The 13,913-nt window shown below is 43.6% G+C and overlaps 1 protein-coding gene across 1 annotated transcript; it reads left to right on the top strand.

Moving 5' to 3' along the window:
- The first annotated feature begins 5,253 nt into the window (after window positions 1-5,253).
- On the top strand, window positions 5,254-13,323 carry LOC123743167 (uncharacterized). Its single transcript, XM_045718863.1, has 6 exons — window positions 5,254-5,502; window positions 7,863-8,215; window positions 8,392-8,467; window positions 9,425-9,503; window positions 9,784-9,964; window positions 10,051-13,323. The coding sequence occupies exons 2-6, from the start codon at window positions 7,865-7,867 to the stop codon at window positions 10,594-10,596; spliced, it is 1,233 nt and encodes a 410-aa protein (XP_045574819.1). The 5' UTR covers window positions 5,254-5,502; window positions 7,863-7,864; the 3' UTR covers window positions 10,597-13,323.
- Window positions 13,324-13,913: the final 590 nt, after the last annotated feature.

Genomic DNA, 13,913 nt, shown 5'->3' on the forward strand with positions numbered 1-13,913 from the left:
GGGGGAAGGGTGGAGAAGGGGGAAGGGTGGAGAGAGGGGGTGGGTAGAGAGGGGGATGGGTAGACAGAGGGAAGGGTGGAGAGGGGGAAGGGTGGAGAGAGGGGGTGGGTAGAGAGGGGGATGGGTAGACAGAGGGAAGGGTGGAGAGGGGGAAGGTTGGAGAGGGGGATGGGTAGAAAGGGGGAAGGGTGGAGAGGGGGAAGGTTGGAGAGGGGGATGGGTAGAAAGGGGGAAGGGTGGAGAGGGGGAAGGTTGGTGGAGAGGGGGAAGGGGAGTGAAGGATAATGAGTGAGAGATTTTCCTTTTAGTACTTTATTTGCACATTGTTACAACACTGTATATAGCCATAATATGACATTTGAAATGTCTCTATTCCTTTTAAACTTTTGTGAGTGTAAAGTTTACTGTTAATTTTATATTGTTTATTTCACTTTTGTTTATTATCTATTTCACTTGCTTTGGCAATGTAAACATATGTTTCCCATGCCAATAAAGCCCTTTTAATTGAATTGAATTAAGAGAGAGAGAGAGAGAGAGAGAGAGAGCGAAAGAGAGAGAGAGAGAGAGAGAGAGAGAGAGAGAGAGAGAGAGAGAGAGAGAGGTAGTGGGTGGTCGTACTCATCAGCACCAGTGAACCCTGTGAAGGGGAGGATCACTGAGTTCATTCTGCTTTGGAATGTATGGGGGAGGAAAGCCCTTGTGTCGACTTAGGACCTCACGTTAGCCTATATATACACACCCAATAACCCACCATCATAAAGGACCTCACGTTAGCCTATATATACACACCCAATAACCCACCATCATAAAGGACCTCACGTTAGCCTATATATACACACCCAATAACCCACCATCATAAAGGACCTCACGTTAGCCTATATATACACACCCAATAACCCACCATCATAAAGGACCTCACGTTAGCCTATATATACACACCCAATAACCCACCATCATAAAGGACCTCACGTTAGCCTATATATACACACCCAATAACCCACCATCATAAAGGACCTCACGTTAGCCTATATATACACACCCAATAACCCACCATCATAAAGGACCTCACGTTAGCCTATATATACACACCCAATAACCCACCATCATAAAGGACCTCACGTTAGACTATATATACACACCCAATAACCCACCATCATAAAGGACCTCACGTTAGCCTATATATACACACCCAATAACCCACCATCATAAAGGACCTCACGTTAGCCTATATATACACACCCAATAACCCACCATCATAAAGGACCTCACGTTAGACTATATATACACACCCAATAACCCACCATCATAAAGGACCTCACGTTAGCCTATATATACACACCCAATAACCCACCATCATAAAGGACCTCACGTTAGCCTATATATACACACCCAATAACCCACCATCATAAAGGACCTCACGTTAGACTATATATACACACCCAATAACCCACCATCATAAAGGACCTCACGTTAGACTATATATACACACCCAATAACCCACCATCATAAAGGACCTCACGTTAGACTATATATACACACCCAATAACCCACCATCATAAAGGACCTCACGTTAGCCTATATATACACACCCAATAACCCACCATCATAAAGGACCTCACGTTAGCCTATATATACACACCCAATAACCCACCATCATAAAGGACCTCACGTTAGCCTATATATACACACCCAATAACCCACCATCATAAAGGACCTCACGTTAGCCTATATATACACACCCAATAACCCACCATCATAAAGGACCTCACGTTAGCCTATATATACACACCCAATAACCCACCATCATAAAGGACCTCACGTTAGCCTATATATACACACCCAATAACCCACCATCATAAAGGACCTCACGTTAGACTATATATACACACCCAATAACCCACCATCATAAAGGACCTCACGTTAGCCTATATATACACACCCAATAACCCACCATCATAAAGGACCTCACGTTAGACTATATATACACACCCAATAACCCACCATCATAAAGGACCTCACATTAGCCTATATATACACACCCAATAACCCACCATCATAAAGGACCTCACGTTAGCTTATATATACACACCCAATAACCCACCATCATAAATGACCTCACGTTAGCCTATATATACACACCCAATAACCCACCATCATAAAGGACCTCACGTTAGCTTATATATACACACCCAATAACCCACCATCATAAAGGACCTCACGTTAGCCTATATATACACACCCAATAACCCACCATCATAAAGGACCTCACGTTAGCCTATATATACACACCCAATAACCCACCATCATAAAGGACCTCACGTTAGCCTATATATACACACCCAATAACCCACCATCATAAAGGACCTCACGTTAGACTATATATACACACCCAATAACCCACCATCATAAAGGACCTCACGTTAGACTATATATACACACCCAATAACCCACCATCATAAAGGACCTCACGTTAGCCTATATATACACACCCAATAACCCACCATCATAAAGGACCTCACGTTAGCCTATATATACACACCCAATAACCCACCATCATAAAGGACCTCACGTTAGCCTATATATACACACCCAATAACCCACCATCATAAAGGACCTCACGTTAGCCTATATATACACACCCAATAACCCACCATCATAAAGGACCTCACGTTAGACTATATATACACACCCAATAACCCACCATCATAAAGGACCTCACGTTAGCCTATATATACACACCCAATAACCCACCATCATAAAGGACCTCACGTTAGACTATATATACACACCCAATAACCCACCATCATAAAGGACCTCACGTTAGCTTATATATACACACCCAATAACCCACCATCATAAAGGACCTCACGTTAGCTTATATATACACACCCAATAACCCACCATCATAAAGGACCTCACGTTAGCCTATATATACACACCCAATAACCCACCATCATAAAGGACCTCACGTTAGCTTATATATACACACCCAATAACCCACCATCATAAAGGACCTCACGTTAGCCTATATATACACACCCAATAACCCACCATCATAAAGGACCTCACGTTAGCTTATATATACACACCCAATAACCCACCATCATAAAGGACCTCACGTTAGCCTATATATACACACCCAATAACCCACCATCATAAAGGACCTCACGTTAGCCTATATATACACACCCAATAACCCACCATCATAAAGGACCTCACGTTAGCCTATATATACACACCTAATAACCCACCATCATAAATGCCAAGAGTGTTCAAAGCTGTCATCAAGGTAAAGGTTGGCTTCTTTGAAGAATCTCAAATATAAAATATGTTTTGATTTGTTTAACACTTTTTTGGTTACTACATGATTCCATATGAGTTATTTCATAATTTTGATGTATTCAAAATAGTACAAATAAAGAAAAACCCTTGAATGAGTAGGTGTGTCCAAACTTTTGACTGGTACTGTAATGCCCACATCACATCAAACCAATTAAGATATTATTAAATAAAATGTAGCTCATACATTGCTGTACTATTTAAATACTTCATGTTAAAAATACATTTTTAGAGCGATATGATGATAGATGTATACACAGTGTAATGTCGATGGCCAGGTTTTCGCCAACAGGGACAGTGAATGGGAAATGGCCAGGTTATGTATGTCACATGTTGAAGAGGAGTGTTGCTGAGTTCATAGTGAGCTGGATGTATGGGGAGAGGAAGTAACCTAACACTACATATAGTGTTTGCTATACACTGTATACACACCCAGAAAAAAAAAGCAAATCTGAAATGAGTTCCTGTTTCACATCAAAGCAATTAACACCTTTATTAAATCAAGAGTAGCCTATACATTATTGTTGTGTGTGTGTGTGTGTGTGTGTGTGTGTGTGTGTGTGTGTGTGTGTGTGTGTGTGTGTGTGTGTGTGTGTGTGTCAAATCAATCTAATCAAAACAAATAGCATTTTTCACATTTTTTATTTTTTTATTTCACCTTTATTTAACCAGGTAGGCTAGTTGAGAACAAGTTCTCATTTGCAACTGCGACCTGGCCAAGATAAAGCAAAGCAGTTCGACACATACAACAACACAGAGTTACACATGGAATAAACAAAACATAGTCAATAATACATGTGCTGAATACGAGTGAAATTCTTGCTTACGAGTCTTTCCCAACATTGCAGAGTAAAAAAAAATATATTTAATAAAAAATCAAGAGGAAAAAAAATACTTAAATACACAAGTGTGTGTGTGTGTGTGTTTGCGTGCGAGCGTACGTGTGTTGCATGGTGAAGAGGGTCATTGGGTTAATGTTTAGCTGTATGTATGAGAGGATGGAAAGCTTTAGGTCCCTAAGCACGTATGCTATATGCCTCTGTGACTGTATTGGCTTTCCATGCCTAGAAGACCATATCAAATCCAAAAGTGTTTACTATTTGACCGTAAAACATATAGTGAGTGAAGAGAATATTCGCATTGTTGGGAACTTTGTGTTACCTGTCCACACATCTCTTTATTGAAAACACATCTACACATTTCTGATTTATTGAAAACCATTATTAACTAACATTGACATTATACAGTACAAAACAACGCGAACAGCCACATTCACAAAAAAAACATACTGGCATGGATTCTACAGGCTGCGCAGCCCATAATAACTGTATCAATATGATCTTCGTTCTCCTCTCTGTTCCCGCGGTAGCCTACTTCACACGTTAATAATGACTTGTGGTTGTGTGTTTCTCTAGATCAGAACGATGAGAACAGAACTCTGAACTCTGTTCCAGACCCGGTGTGAGGGGTGACCTTGAATGGTGCCGCGTATTCACGTGCGCACTTCTCATGTCCATGAAAGAACCCTTAGCCCACCAGTTTATTCAGAGTTATAGGCCTGCCTAATATAGCATTTAGGATTAGACCATCAGGTACAAAATAGTCATCATATTGGCCTACGCCTTTATCCTAAATCTTTTATACAGTATAACTCATTTTATTCTAGGCATTCATTATAATAACTCTATAGGCCTAAAAAAGCGTGTGCGTGTGTTTACACCGCTCAGCCGTAGTAGACTGAGGCACGAGTAGACTACCCACTCAGCCCGAACCACGAGCCCGAACCACGAGCCCCACATGTATGGGCGGGGCTTTGAGTGCCCCGCTGACCCACCAATCAGCAGGCAGTAAAGCATTCACTGGCTGCATGGATCCACCAATGGGGTTTGTAACTTCAGACGAACAACCAATAGGGCACGAACTAATGTGGGCACGTGTATCCGTGCACATGTTGAAGCTCGTAAACCGTGGAGATAGAAAGAACTAGCAAAGAGGCAAACCAATGAAGGTCCGGCGATCGTGAGAGGAAGGAGACTGCCGACCTGATGTTCCAGCGAGTGTGAGACAAATATCGGCAAGTGGGCTACAGAGAGAGACGTTATCAAGGCCGTTTCTGGCAACCGTGGCCGGTTCTACTGCTGTTATTTAGTTGCAATATTTCAGGTGAGTGTTCTCTTTAAAATGTTACATTGCTACATTCCTGCGTGGTTTAAGGAATTGACTGTGATAGGCTATACCAGAGACATGATACAGCGTTTCCTTAATTACGTCCGTTATGTTTAGTGTAGGCTAGCCTACTGCTGATTTGTTACGTCGTTGATGTGTTACAGTGTTATAGAGCTGGAGGCTAGCGTTCATTCTAAAAGCATGGAACAATTGCTAGACCTTTGTCAACGTCAGACTTGAACATAATATATTACATTTGTCAGTGTTCGTTAGAAGTATAATTATTGTGCTTAGCGTCATTTGTGTCAGTTGTAATGTTTGTGTTTGTCATGATCACGTTCCTCAAACACACACACACACACACCACCTGAGACACAGTGAAATTCCCCTGCAGCCTACATACCTACACGGGGCCGGGCCAACACAGACACACCGAGAGAAAAAGCTGAGGAGTGTATGAGTTTTGGCTCATATGATTCAGTGGGTTGATCCATTGGTCCATGTTATGTCTTTGTATTACATAATATTGGCATGCATCCAGTCATTCATCTTTACATTCCCACAAAGTCTATCTAAATGATAGGCGTAATTGGGACAGCACAAGTCCCAGGAAAGAGCCACCATAGTTATAATCAATCTGTTATAATCGATTTTAGGATTGTTATAATTATGTTACCCAAGTGTACTGTGGTCCTTTTCTTGTAAAAATCACAACTTATGTGACAGACTATTAAACAGTGAAGTGAATTAATAAGTTTGTGTGTGTGTGTGTGTGTGTGTGTGTGTGTGTGTGTGTGTGTGTGTGTGTGTGTGTGTGTGTGTGTGTGTGTGTGTGTGTGTGTGTGTGTGTGTGTGTGTGTGTGTGGAATCAAAACAAATTGTATTTGTCACATGTGTCGAATATGACGTGTGTAGACTTTACCGTGAAATGCTTGCGAGTCTTTCCCAACAATACAGAGTTAAAAATATATCATTCAAATCCAGAGGAATAAAATACACAACTACACAAGTGTGTGTGGTTATAAAAATCACAACTTCTGTGACAGACTATTAAACAGTGAATTCACGTGTGTGTGTGTGTGTGTGTGTGTGTGTGTGTGTGTGTGTGTGTGTGTGTGTGTGTGTGTGTGTGTGTGTGTGTGTGTGTGTGTGTGTGTGTGTGTGTGTGTGTGTGTGTGTGTGTACATTGCAGAGGGACTATTATCACAGAGGGTTTGCTCTCTAGCAGAATGTGTGTGGTGAGACTTTATCAGTGTGTGTGGGGTGTGTTAAACGGTATGTTGTGTGTGTGTGGAGGGTGTATATACGAAAGTGTGTATTTTTGGGTGGTGGGCGTTAGACCTTGTGTGTGTGTGTGTGTGTGTGTGGAGATACTAGTGTGCTCATGTTACCACTCTTAATGTAGTCTGAGGTCACAAACCAACAGGGACTCCCAGATTAGAGGGGGGGAGGGGAAGGAGTACTGTCTACAGAGGAGGGGGTTACAGGGTAGGAAAAGAGAGGAAGAGATGGGAGGCAGACAGAAAAACTGAGAGGAGGGGGGTGGTATAGTGAGTGAATCAGAGTGAGGGGGGATGGAGAGAAAGAGCGAGTAAGAGGAGAGGAGCGAGAGAGAGAGAGAACCCCGGAGGCCGAGGAGGAGAGAGTCAGAGAGAGAAAGACCCATCCTGCCTTATTGGATTCTACTACTGCTTATTCTATTCACACCCTTCCCCCTCACGTTTCACTCTCTCTTTCTCCATCTCCTCTCCCCTCAATGGGAGCCAGACATGCACTGCCATTGTGTGCCTACTGCATGCCCCCAGTCACGCTCTACATCATGTTAAACTAGGCCACTGGTAGACCCACCATTTTGAATTGGTGTTATTATTTTTGGGTTGTAGGATAAAAAAAATTCTCCCCTATAGCAATTTCCACAGCAATGTCGCTCTTCCTCTTTCAATTCAATTTCAATTTAAGGTCTTTATTGGCATGGGAAAATATATGTTTACATTGCCAAAACAAGTGAAATAGATAATAAACAAAAGTGAAATGAACAATGAAAAAAAATTAACAGTAAATATTACACTCACAAAAGTTCCAAAATAATAAAGACATTTGAAATGTCATATTATGTGCAAATAGTTAAAGTACAAAAGGGAAAATAAATAAACATAAATATGGGTTGGATTTTTCTTACTCTCAGTTGAATTTACAATGTCATTTGGCTGTTGTCATAGAGGACACATTTTGTTACTTGGCAGTTATTGTAAATCTTTTCTCTGTTTACCCCATTCCCCCTGCTCTCTCACTTCTCCCCCCTTCCCCCCTGCTCTCTCACTTCTCCCCCCTTTCCCCCTCTCTCTCCAATCACACAGTGATGCAATCGCAGGGCAGCACTTCCTCCCAGCCCTCTGTTGATTCGCTGAGCTCCAGTGACAGCTACCTGTTCAACCACTCTGAGCAGGCGGAGGATGACACTGACGTCTTCCTGTCCGAACGCTCCCCCTCCGTCATCCTCTGCACTGGGGGCATGGTCAGGGGCAACGGCAGTGCCGGGGCAGAGAGTCCCGAGTCCCAGTGGGCGTGTGACGGCTTCACTGACCGCGAGGAGGAGGAGTCACGGGGTTCAGAGGTTACTGCAGGTCACCCCAGGGTCACAGCTGAGAGACAGAGAACAAGCGAGACGGAGAGAGAGAAGACAGAGGGAGACCTGCTCTTTGCCCAGAAGGTGAATGTCAGAGAGAGATGAAGGGATTGGGATGGAAGACATCATCTTCCTACAGATGTTTGAGACTGAACCAACTTCAGAGACAGCTTGACCACAGTACTGTACCCCATTAATAATCATCTCTCCTCTCTCTCTCTCTCTCTCTCTCTCTCTCTCTCTCTCTCTCTCTCTCTCAGTGTGCTGAGCTGCAGGGGTTTGTAAGGCCCTTACTGGAGCTGCTGAATGGACTGAAGGGGGGACGATTTGACCGTGGTAAGCACCATTCTCCTACACTGGTGTGTGATGCTGCAGCCTGTATTGATCTAGTCTGTATTGATCTAGTCTGTATTGATCTAGTCTGTATTGATCTAGTCTGCAGCTACTATGTCTGTAGTTTTCATCTGTAGGCGTATTGGTGTGTGTGTGTGTGTGTGTGTGTGTCTGGTGTCTGTATGTGTATGTCTGGTGTCTGTGTGCGTGTGTGTATGTCTGGTGTCTGTGTGTGTGTCTGTGTGTATGTCTGGTGTCTGTGCATATGTGTGTGTGTGTGTGTGTGTATGTCTGGTGTCTGTGTGTATGTCTGGTGTCTGTGTGTGTGTGTGTGTGTGTGTATGTCTGTGTGTGTGTGGATGTCTGGTGTCTGTGTGTGTGTGATGTCTGGTGTCTGTGTGTATGTCTGGTGTCTGTGTGTGTGTGTGTGTGTGTGTGTGTGTGTGTGTGTGTGTGTGTGTGTGTGTGTGTGTGTGTGTCTGGTGTCTGTGTATGTCTGGTGTCTGTGTGTGTATGTGTATGTCTGGTGTCTCTGTGTGTGTGTGTGTGTGTCTGGTGTCTGTGTATGTCTGGTGTCTGTGTGTGTGTGTGTATGTCTGGTGTCTGTGTGTGTGTGTGTGTGTGTGTGTATGTCTGGTGTGTGTGTGTGTCTGGTGTCTGTGTGTATATCTGTGTGGGTGTGTGTATGTCTGGTGTGTGTGTGTGTGTTCTGGTGTGTGTGTGTGTGTGTCTGGTGTCTGTGTGTATATCTGTGTGGGTGGGTGTATGTCTGGTGTCTGTGTGTGTGTGTATGTCTGGTGTCTGTGTGTGTGTGTGTGTGTGTGTGTGTGTGTATGTCTGGTGTGTGTGTGTGTGTGTGTGTGTGTGTGTGTGTGTGTGTGTGTGTGTGTGTGTGTGTGTGTGTGTCAGACAGTGTTACAGTGTGAATGCTGACTGGAGGATTATGTATTTGATTGACAGGTCTGAGTAGTTTCCAGCAGAGTGCAGCCATGGACCGCATCCAGAGGATCGTAGGGATCTTACGGAGACCCAACATCGGGTAAGACCACACACACACACACACACACACACCTGTTTATGTGCGTACTGGACTCAACCCTGCACTACTCAGTTTCAGCATTCTGTCACAACAGCAGAAAGAGAGCTTTCATAATAAGTAGTCCAGTTTGAATGTTTAGAGAGAGAAGTGGATTTAGTCTGGATCTGTGTTTAGTAGATGAGAACAGGAATGTTAATGTCCATGCTATTGTTTTCTAAACATTATAATCCTCCTCTCTCTATCTCTCCATTCTCTCCTCCCTCTCTCTCCACCTCCGTAGGGAAAAGTATATGAACACTCTTCTCCAGGTTGAGACGATGCTGAAGATGTGGTTTCCACAGGTGTCCCCCTTGGCCCCACCTACCGCCCCTACCCTCTTCCCCCCTCACCTCTCCCCCCGGGACAGCCTCAGCAGCACCCCCCCACACAGGCACAGAGACCAGTCGCACATCCCTGTGAAGGTGAGAACACACAAACACTCACGCGCGCACACACAATAATATGTTGATAAGTTGTGGCCGACAACATTCTCTCTGTCTCTCTCCAGAAGCGCAGACTGAGTTGGTCAGACACAGACTCTGACACCCCTCCTCCTGTACTCTTTAAGAGGCTCAACGCCGGTGGAGGAGAGGAGAGGGGGAAGGAGGGGGGAGACGTACCCCCACACCCCCAGGACCCCACCAGCGACCAAGAGAATGAGAGAAAGGAAGATGAGGACAGCAAAGAGACAGAGGGAGAGTCATCGAGCAACAAAGCGGGGCTCTGTTCTGAACCCGGTCCCACCTCGGTCCTTGTAGTGCCCATCCTTTCCCCCTGGAAACCAATGGAGGGGAAACAGCTGCTGCCTGTCATGCCACCTCCCACCACCAGGGGCAGTCCAGCCATGCAGGACAGCCTAATCTCTTCCACCACACCCTTCAACAACCTCCAAAGCCAGCCGCAGCCAATCGGGTGCCAAAGCCAGCCTGTTGCCGGGAAGACTGGGAAAAAGACCGTAAAGACCTGTCAGGGGCGGGTCCAGGCTCATTCAATCACAGCAAAGCCTTTGAAAAGGGTGGAGTGTAAGAGCAGGGTTAACCCCGCCCCTTTATAGACCTGATGCACTGAGCACTCCGACCAGCAGGCTAGTGTGACTACGTCAACATGCAAAAGCTGATGTGCTAGGGAGAGTCGGGTAGAAATGGGCTGCAGTCCAAACACTTTATTTTTAGCCCCTCAGCCCTTGCACTAGCCACTTTCCCTTGGGGGAATCCCCTTTGAACCGGATGCAGTTTGATTGCCATCTTAAGTGGAGGTCCAATTCACTAACGTTGCCCCCTCGGGCCTCGATTTAGCTGGAGGGAGCGAGTGAAGAACTTTGATCACTTGCGGGGTTTATATGACCCACAATTCAATGCAAATTGTAGTCACGTATCATACTCCGGTGGCCGCGAATGTCACGTTCACTCACCACGTCTGACAAAATGATGATTCTAGCTTGCTAAATATATATAAATGACATTGATTTTAGCGTTGCCAAATTGGCTTAGTGTGGTAGTGAGGAGCCTATAAAACCTAGCTAGCTTCATAAACATATTTTGGTGAATTCTGAAATGTATTGCAATAAATGACCAAACTATAAAACTAGCTAGCCAGCTATGGATAACTGTAGCTAGCTACGTTAGCTTGCTAGATACATGAATAGCTTTAGGTTGGTTGTTTTTAAGCTCAACTTCAAGATTTCCACCAAGGACGTTGCCTCTCCGATCATCACTCTCTAATTTGAATTTGGACTGCAGCCATGGTTTTAGGTGCTGATGTGTTTCCTTAATGATGGATCTTTTGCAACTACCTAAACACAATTAGGACCATTCATGAAAATGATATCTGAGAGACTACAGTTATTACTACATGAGGACAGAATGTGTCCTTGTGAATCATAATCACAGTTCCATAACAATCAGATTTTTTTGCACAAATAGTGGTTGTAGATTGGGAAGGTTGGTAAACACCTCTTAAAGCCCATCGCTTGTTTATAGAATATTGGATCTCTGATTGACTGAATGGTATACTCTCTTACTCCACTTAAGAAAAGGTAAATGCCACTATGCAAACTTAATCGAAACGCTGTTGGCTTAGGGATATTTGTGTTTCAGGTGGGTGGAGGCAAGGAGGTGAGAGGTGACGAGGAGAGGATGGTTAGGAGGACAGGTGGGATAAGATTTGGGGATTAAGGATAGTTATATTCCTGGAATGATATTCCTGGAATCTCCTCAGAGATGATGCTTCCAGTGAATAACAGCAGACAGACAGTTCAATAGACCGAGGCATTACGGATAGAAGTGAGGAATAATCCAACTAGCCAGATGCCATTAGACTACTGAATGACCTCTAGAGCTGAATAACATCTAAGAGGACGTGTCAGGAACCTCTACGGAAGTCTAAAGAGGTTTAGAATCTATTCAATGTCAATCCACCAACATGACACAATCTGTTTGTGAGGACGGATGCAAGGTGTTTTGGGTGAAGATCGATTATGACTGTGAAACGAATGAAACACAACTGGGTTTTATTCTGTGTGGAGAAATGTGAAGCGGGTTATCCGTTAAACAATAAATCAAATTTCAATGGTCTAACCGGTAGGGGATAGAATACCAAACAGACCTTAGATCAGCTTCTAGGGACAACTTAATCCTTTAAATGGCTCAGTGAAAGACTAAAGACCACCCAGAGAGAAGAGTCCACTCACAGACAGACATAAACCCTGTTTATTTATTCACATGTTGACTTGACAACGCTGCATTTATTTATTACCTTTATTTATTAATTGGCAGCTGTGTTTCTCGCTCTTTGAACTTACAATTGGTTGACTGATTGGTTGACCGATGCTCTTGGGAAAGTTGCTGTACAACGGTTTGTTTGTGGTTTTTACTGTAATGGTGGGACACATTTTGGGGGGATGATTGGACTTTTGGACTACTGTGCCTTTACCAAATAGGATGTGTACAAAAAAACTAAGCATTTTATTCTTTCAAAGCATTTTCTACTGCATTTTGATAGTTTGCTTGTCTTTCTTAATAGCACAGTGCACAATCAGTCGAAAAAAACACAGTACACAACGCCTAATTCCTGCCTTCAATCTCTTATCTGGCTTCCAGGGGTCTGTTGGGCAAAACTAGCTACCTACTGATCCCACAACAGCAAGGCAAACTCTACTCCAACCTGTGCAGTGGTCATGTGTACAACACAATAGTATTGTATACATATACATCATAGTCTTCTATGAACTAACGACAGTATTCTATACATATACATCATAGTCTTCTATGAACTAACGACTGGCTAATTGATTTCAGTTTTTAGATTGACAGTTGCCTCTTCTCTGGGGTGTATTTTATAGTTGATTATGTAGGTCTGACTGGAGGATATGATCAGTGCTTGCTATCTCCTGTGTGCTTCTTGGCGCTCGTCAAACTTGAAAAACATGTGAGGATCAGAGCTAAAAGGGAGACAGTATGAATATTTATTTTGCACCGTAAGCTGCTATACATAATATGACTAAAACATGATTGATATATTCCTCATAACAAATAATTAATACACATGTATTTACTAATGAAATATAATAATATATGCCATTTAGCAGACGCTTTTTATCCAAAGCGACTTACAGTCATGCGTGCATACATTTCACATATGGGTGGTCCCTGGAATCAAACCCACTATCCTGGCATTACAAGCGCCATGCTCTACCAACTGAGCTCCAGAGGAAATAACTGGTGTACATGATGCATGGTTTACAAAGAGTTTACTTATGCTTAATAAACTGTTTATATGCAGAGCTTCCAGTAAAGCACTTCTAAAACAAGTTATTATGGTTGCATTCATACTCCCTATAGCTTTCTCCAAGGAGAGCCACAACTGAACACATAATCACTGGTAGCCTCCATGTTACCTACCTACCGTCTTTACATGGGGCTGGGGGATGTTTTTATGCTTGAGGTATAAGTTGCTCTTAACCACAGGTCTATGATCAGATTTTTCCTACCCCCAATCCTAACGTTTACCATTAGGGGTTGAAAACACACCTGACCCCGGGCCTGTGGTTAAGGGCCACTTCTTCCTACTTGTGTTTTTTATACAGCTGTTTTGTGACAGAGAAACTGATTGCACAGATTTTTGTGATCTCTTTTCCATGTATGTTTTCTACTGCAGAGACCACCGCTGATTGGTCAGAAATAATATGTCTTGTTTATTTCAACTGCCTTTTTATATCTTAGTAGATGCTGTATTCACCCCCTGCCTCCTCCCCCTCTCTACTCCTCCCTCCCCCTCTCTATGCTCTGCCCTCCCTCCTCCCCTTCTCTATCATTCGCCCTCCCTCCAACCCTCTGCTCCTCCCTCCCCCTCTCTCTACTCCTCCCTCCCCCT

Source organism: Salmo salar, chromosome ssa05 (assembly GCF_905237065.1).
Source record: "Salmo salar chromosome ssa05, Ssal_v3.1, whole genome shotgun sequence".
Taxonomy (NCBI): Eukaryota; Metazoa; Chordata; class Actinopteri; order Salmoniformes; family Salmonidae; genus Salmo; species Salmo salar.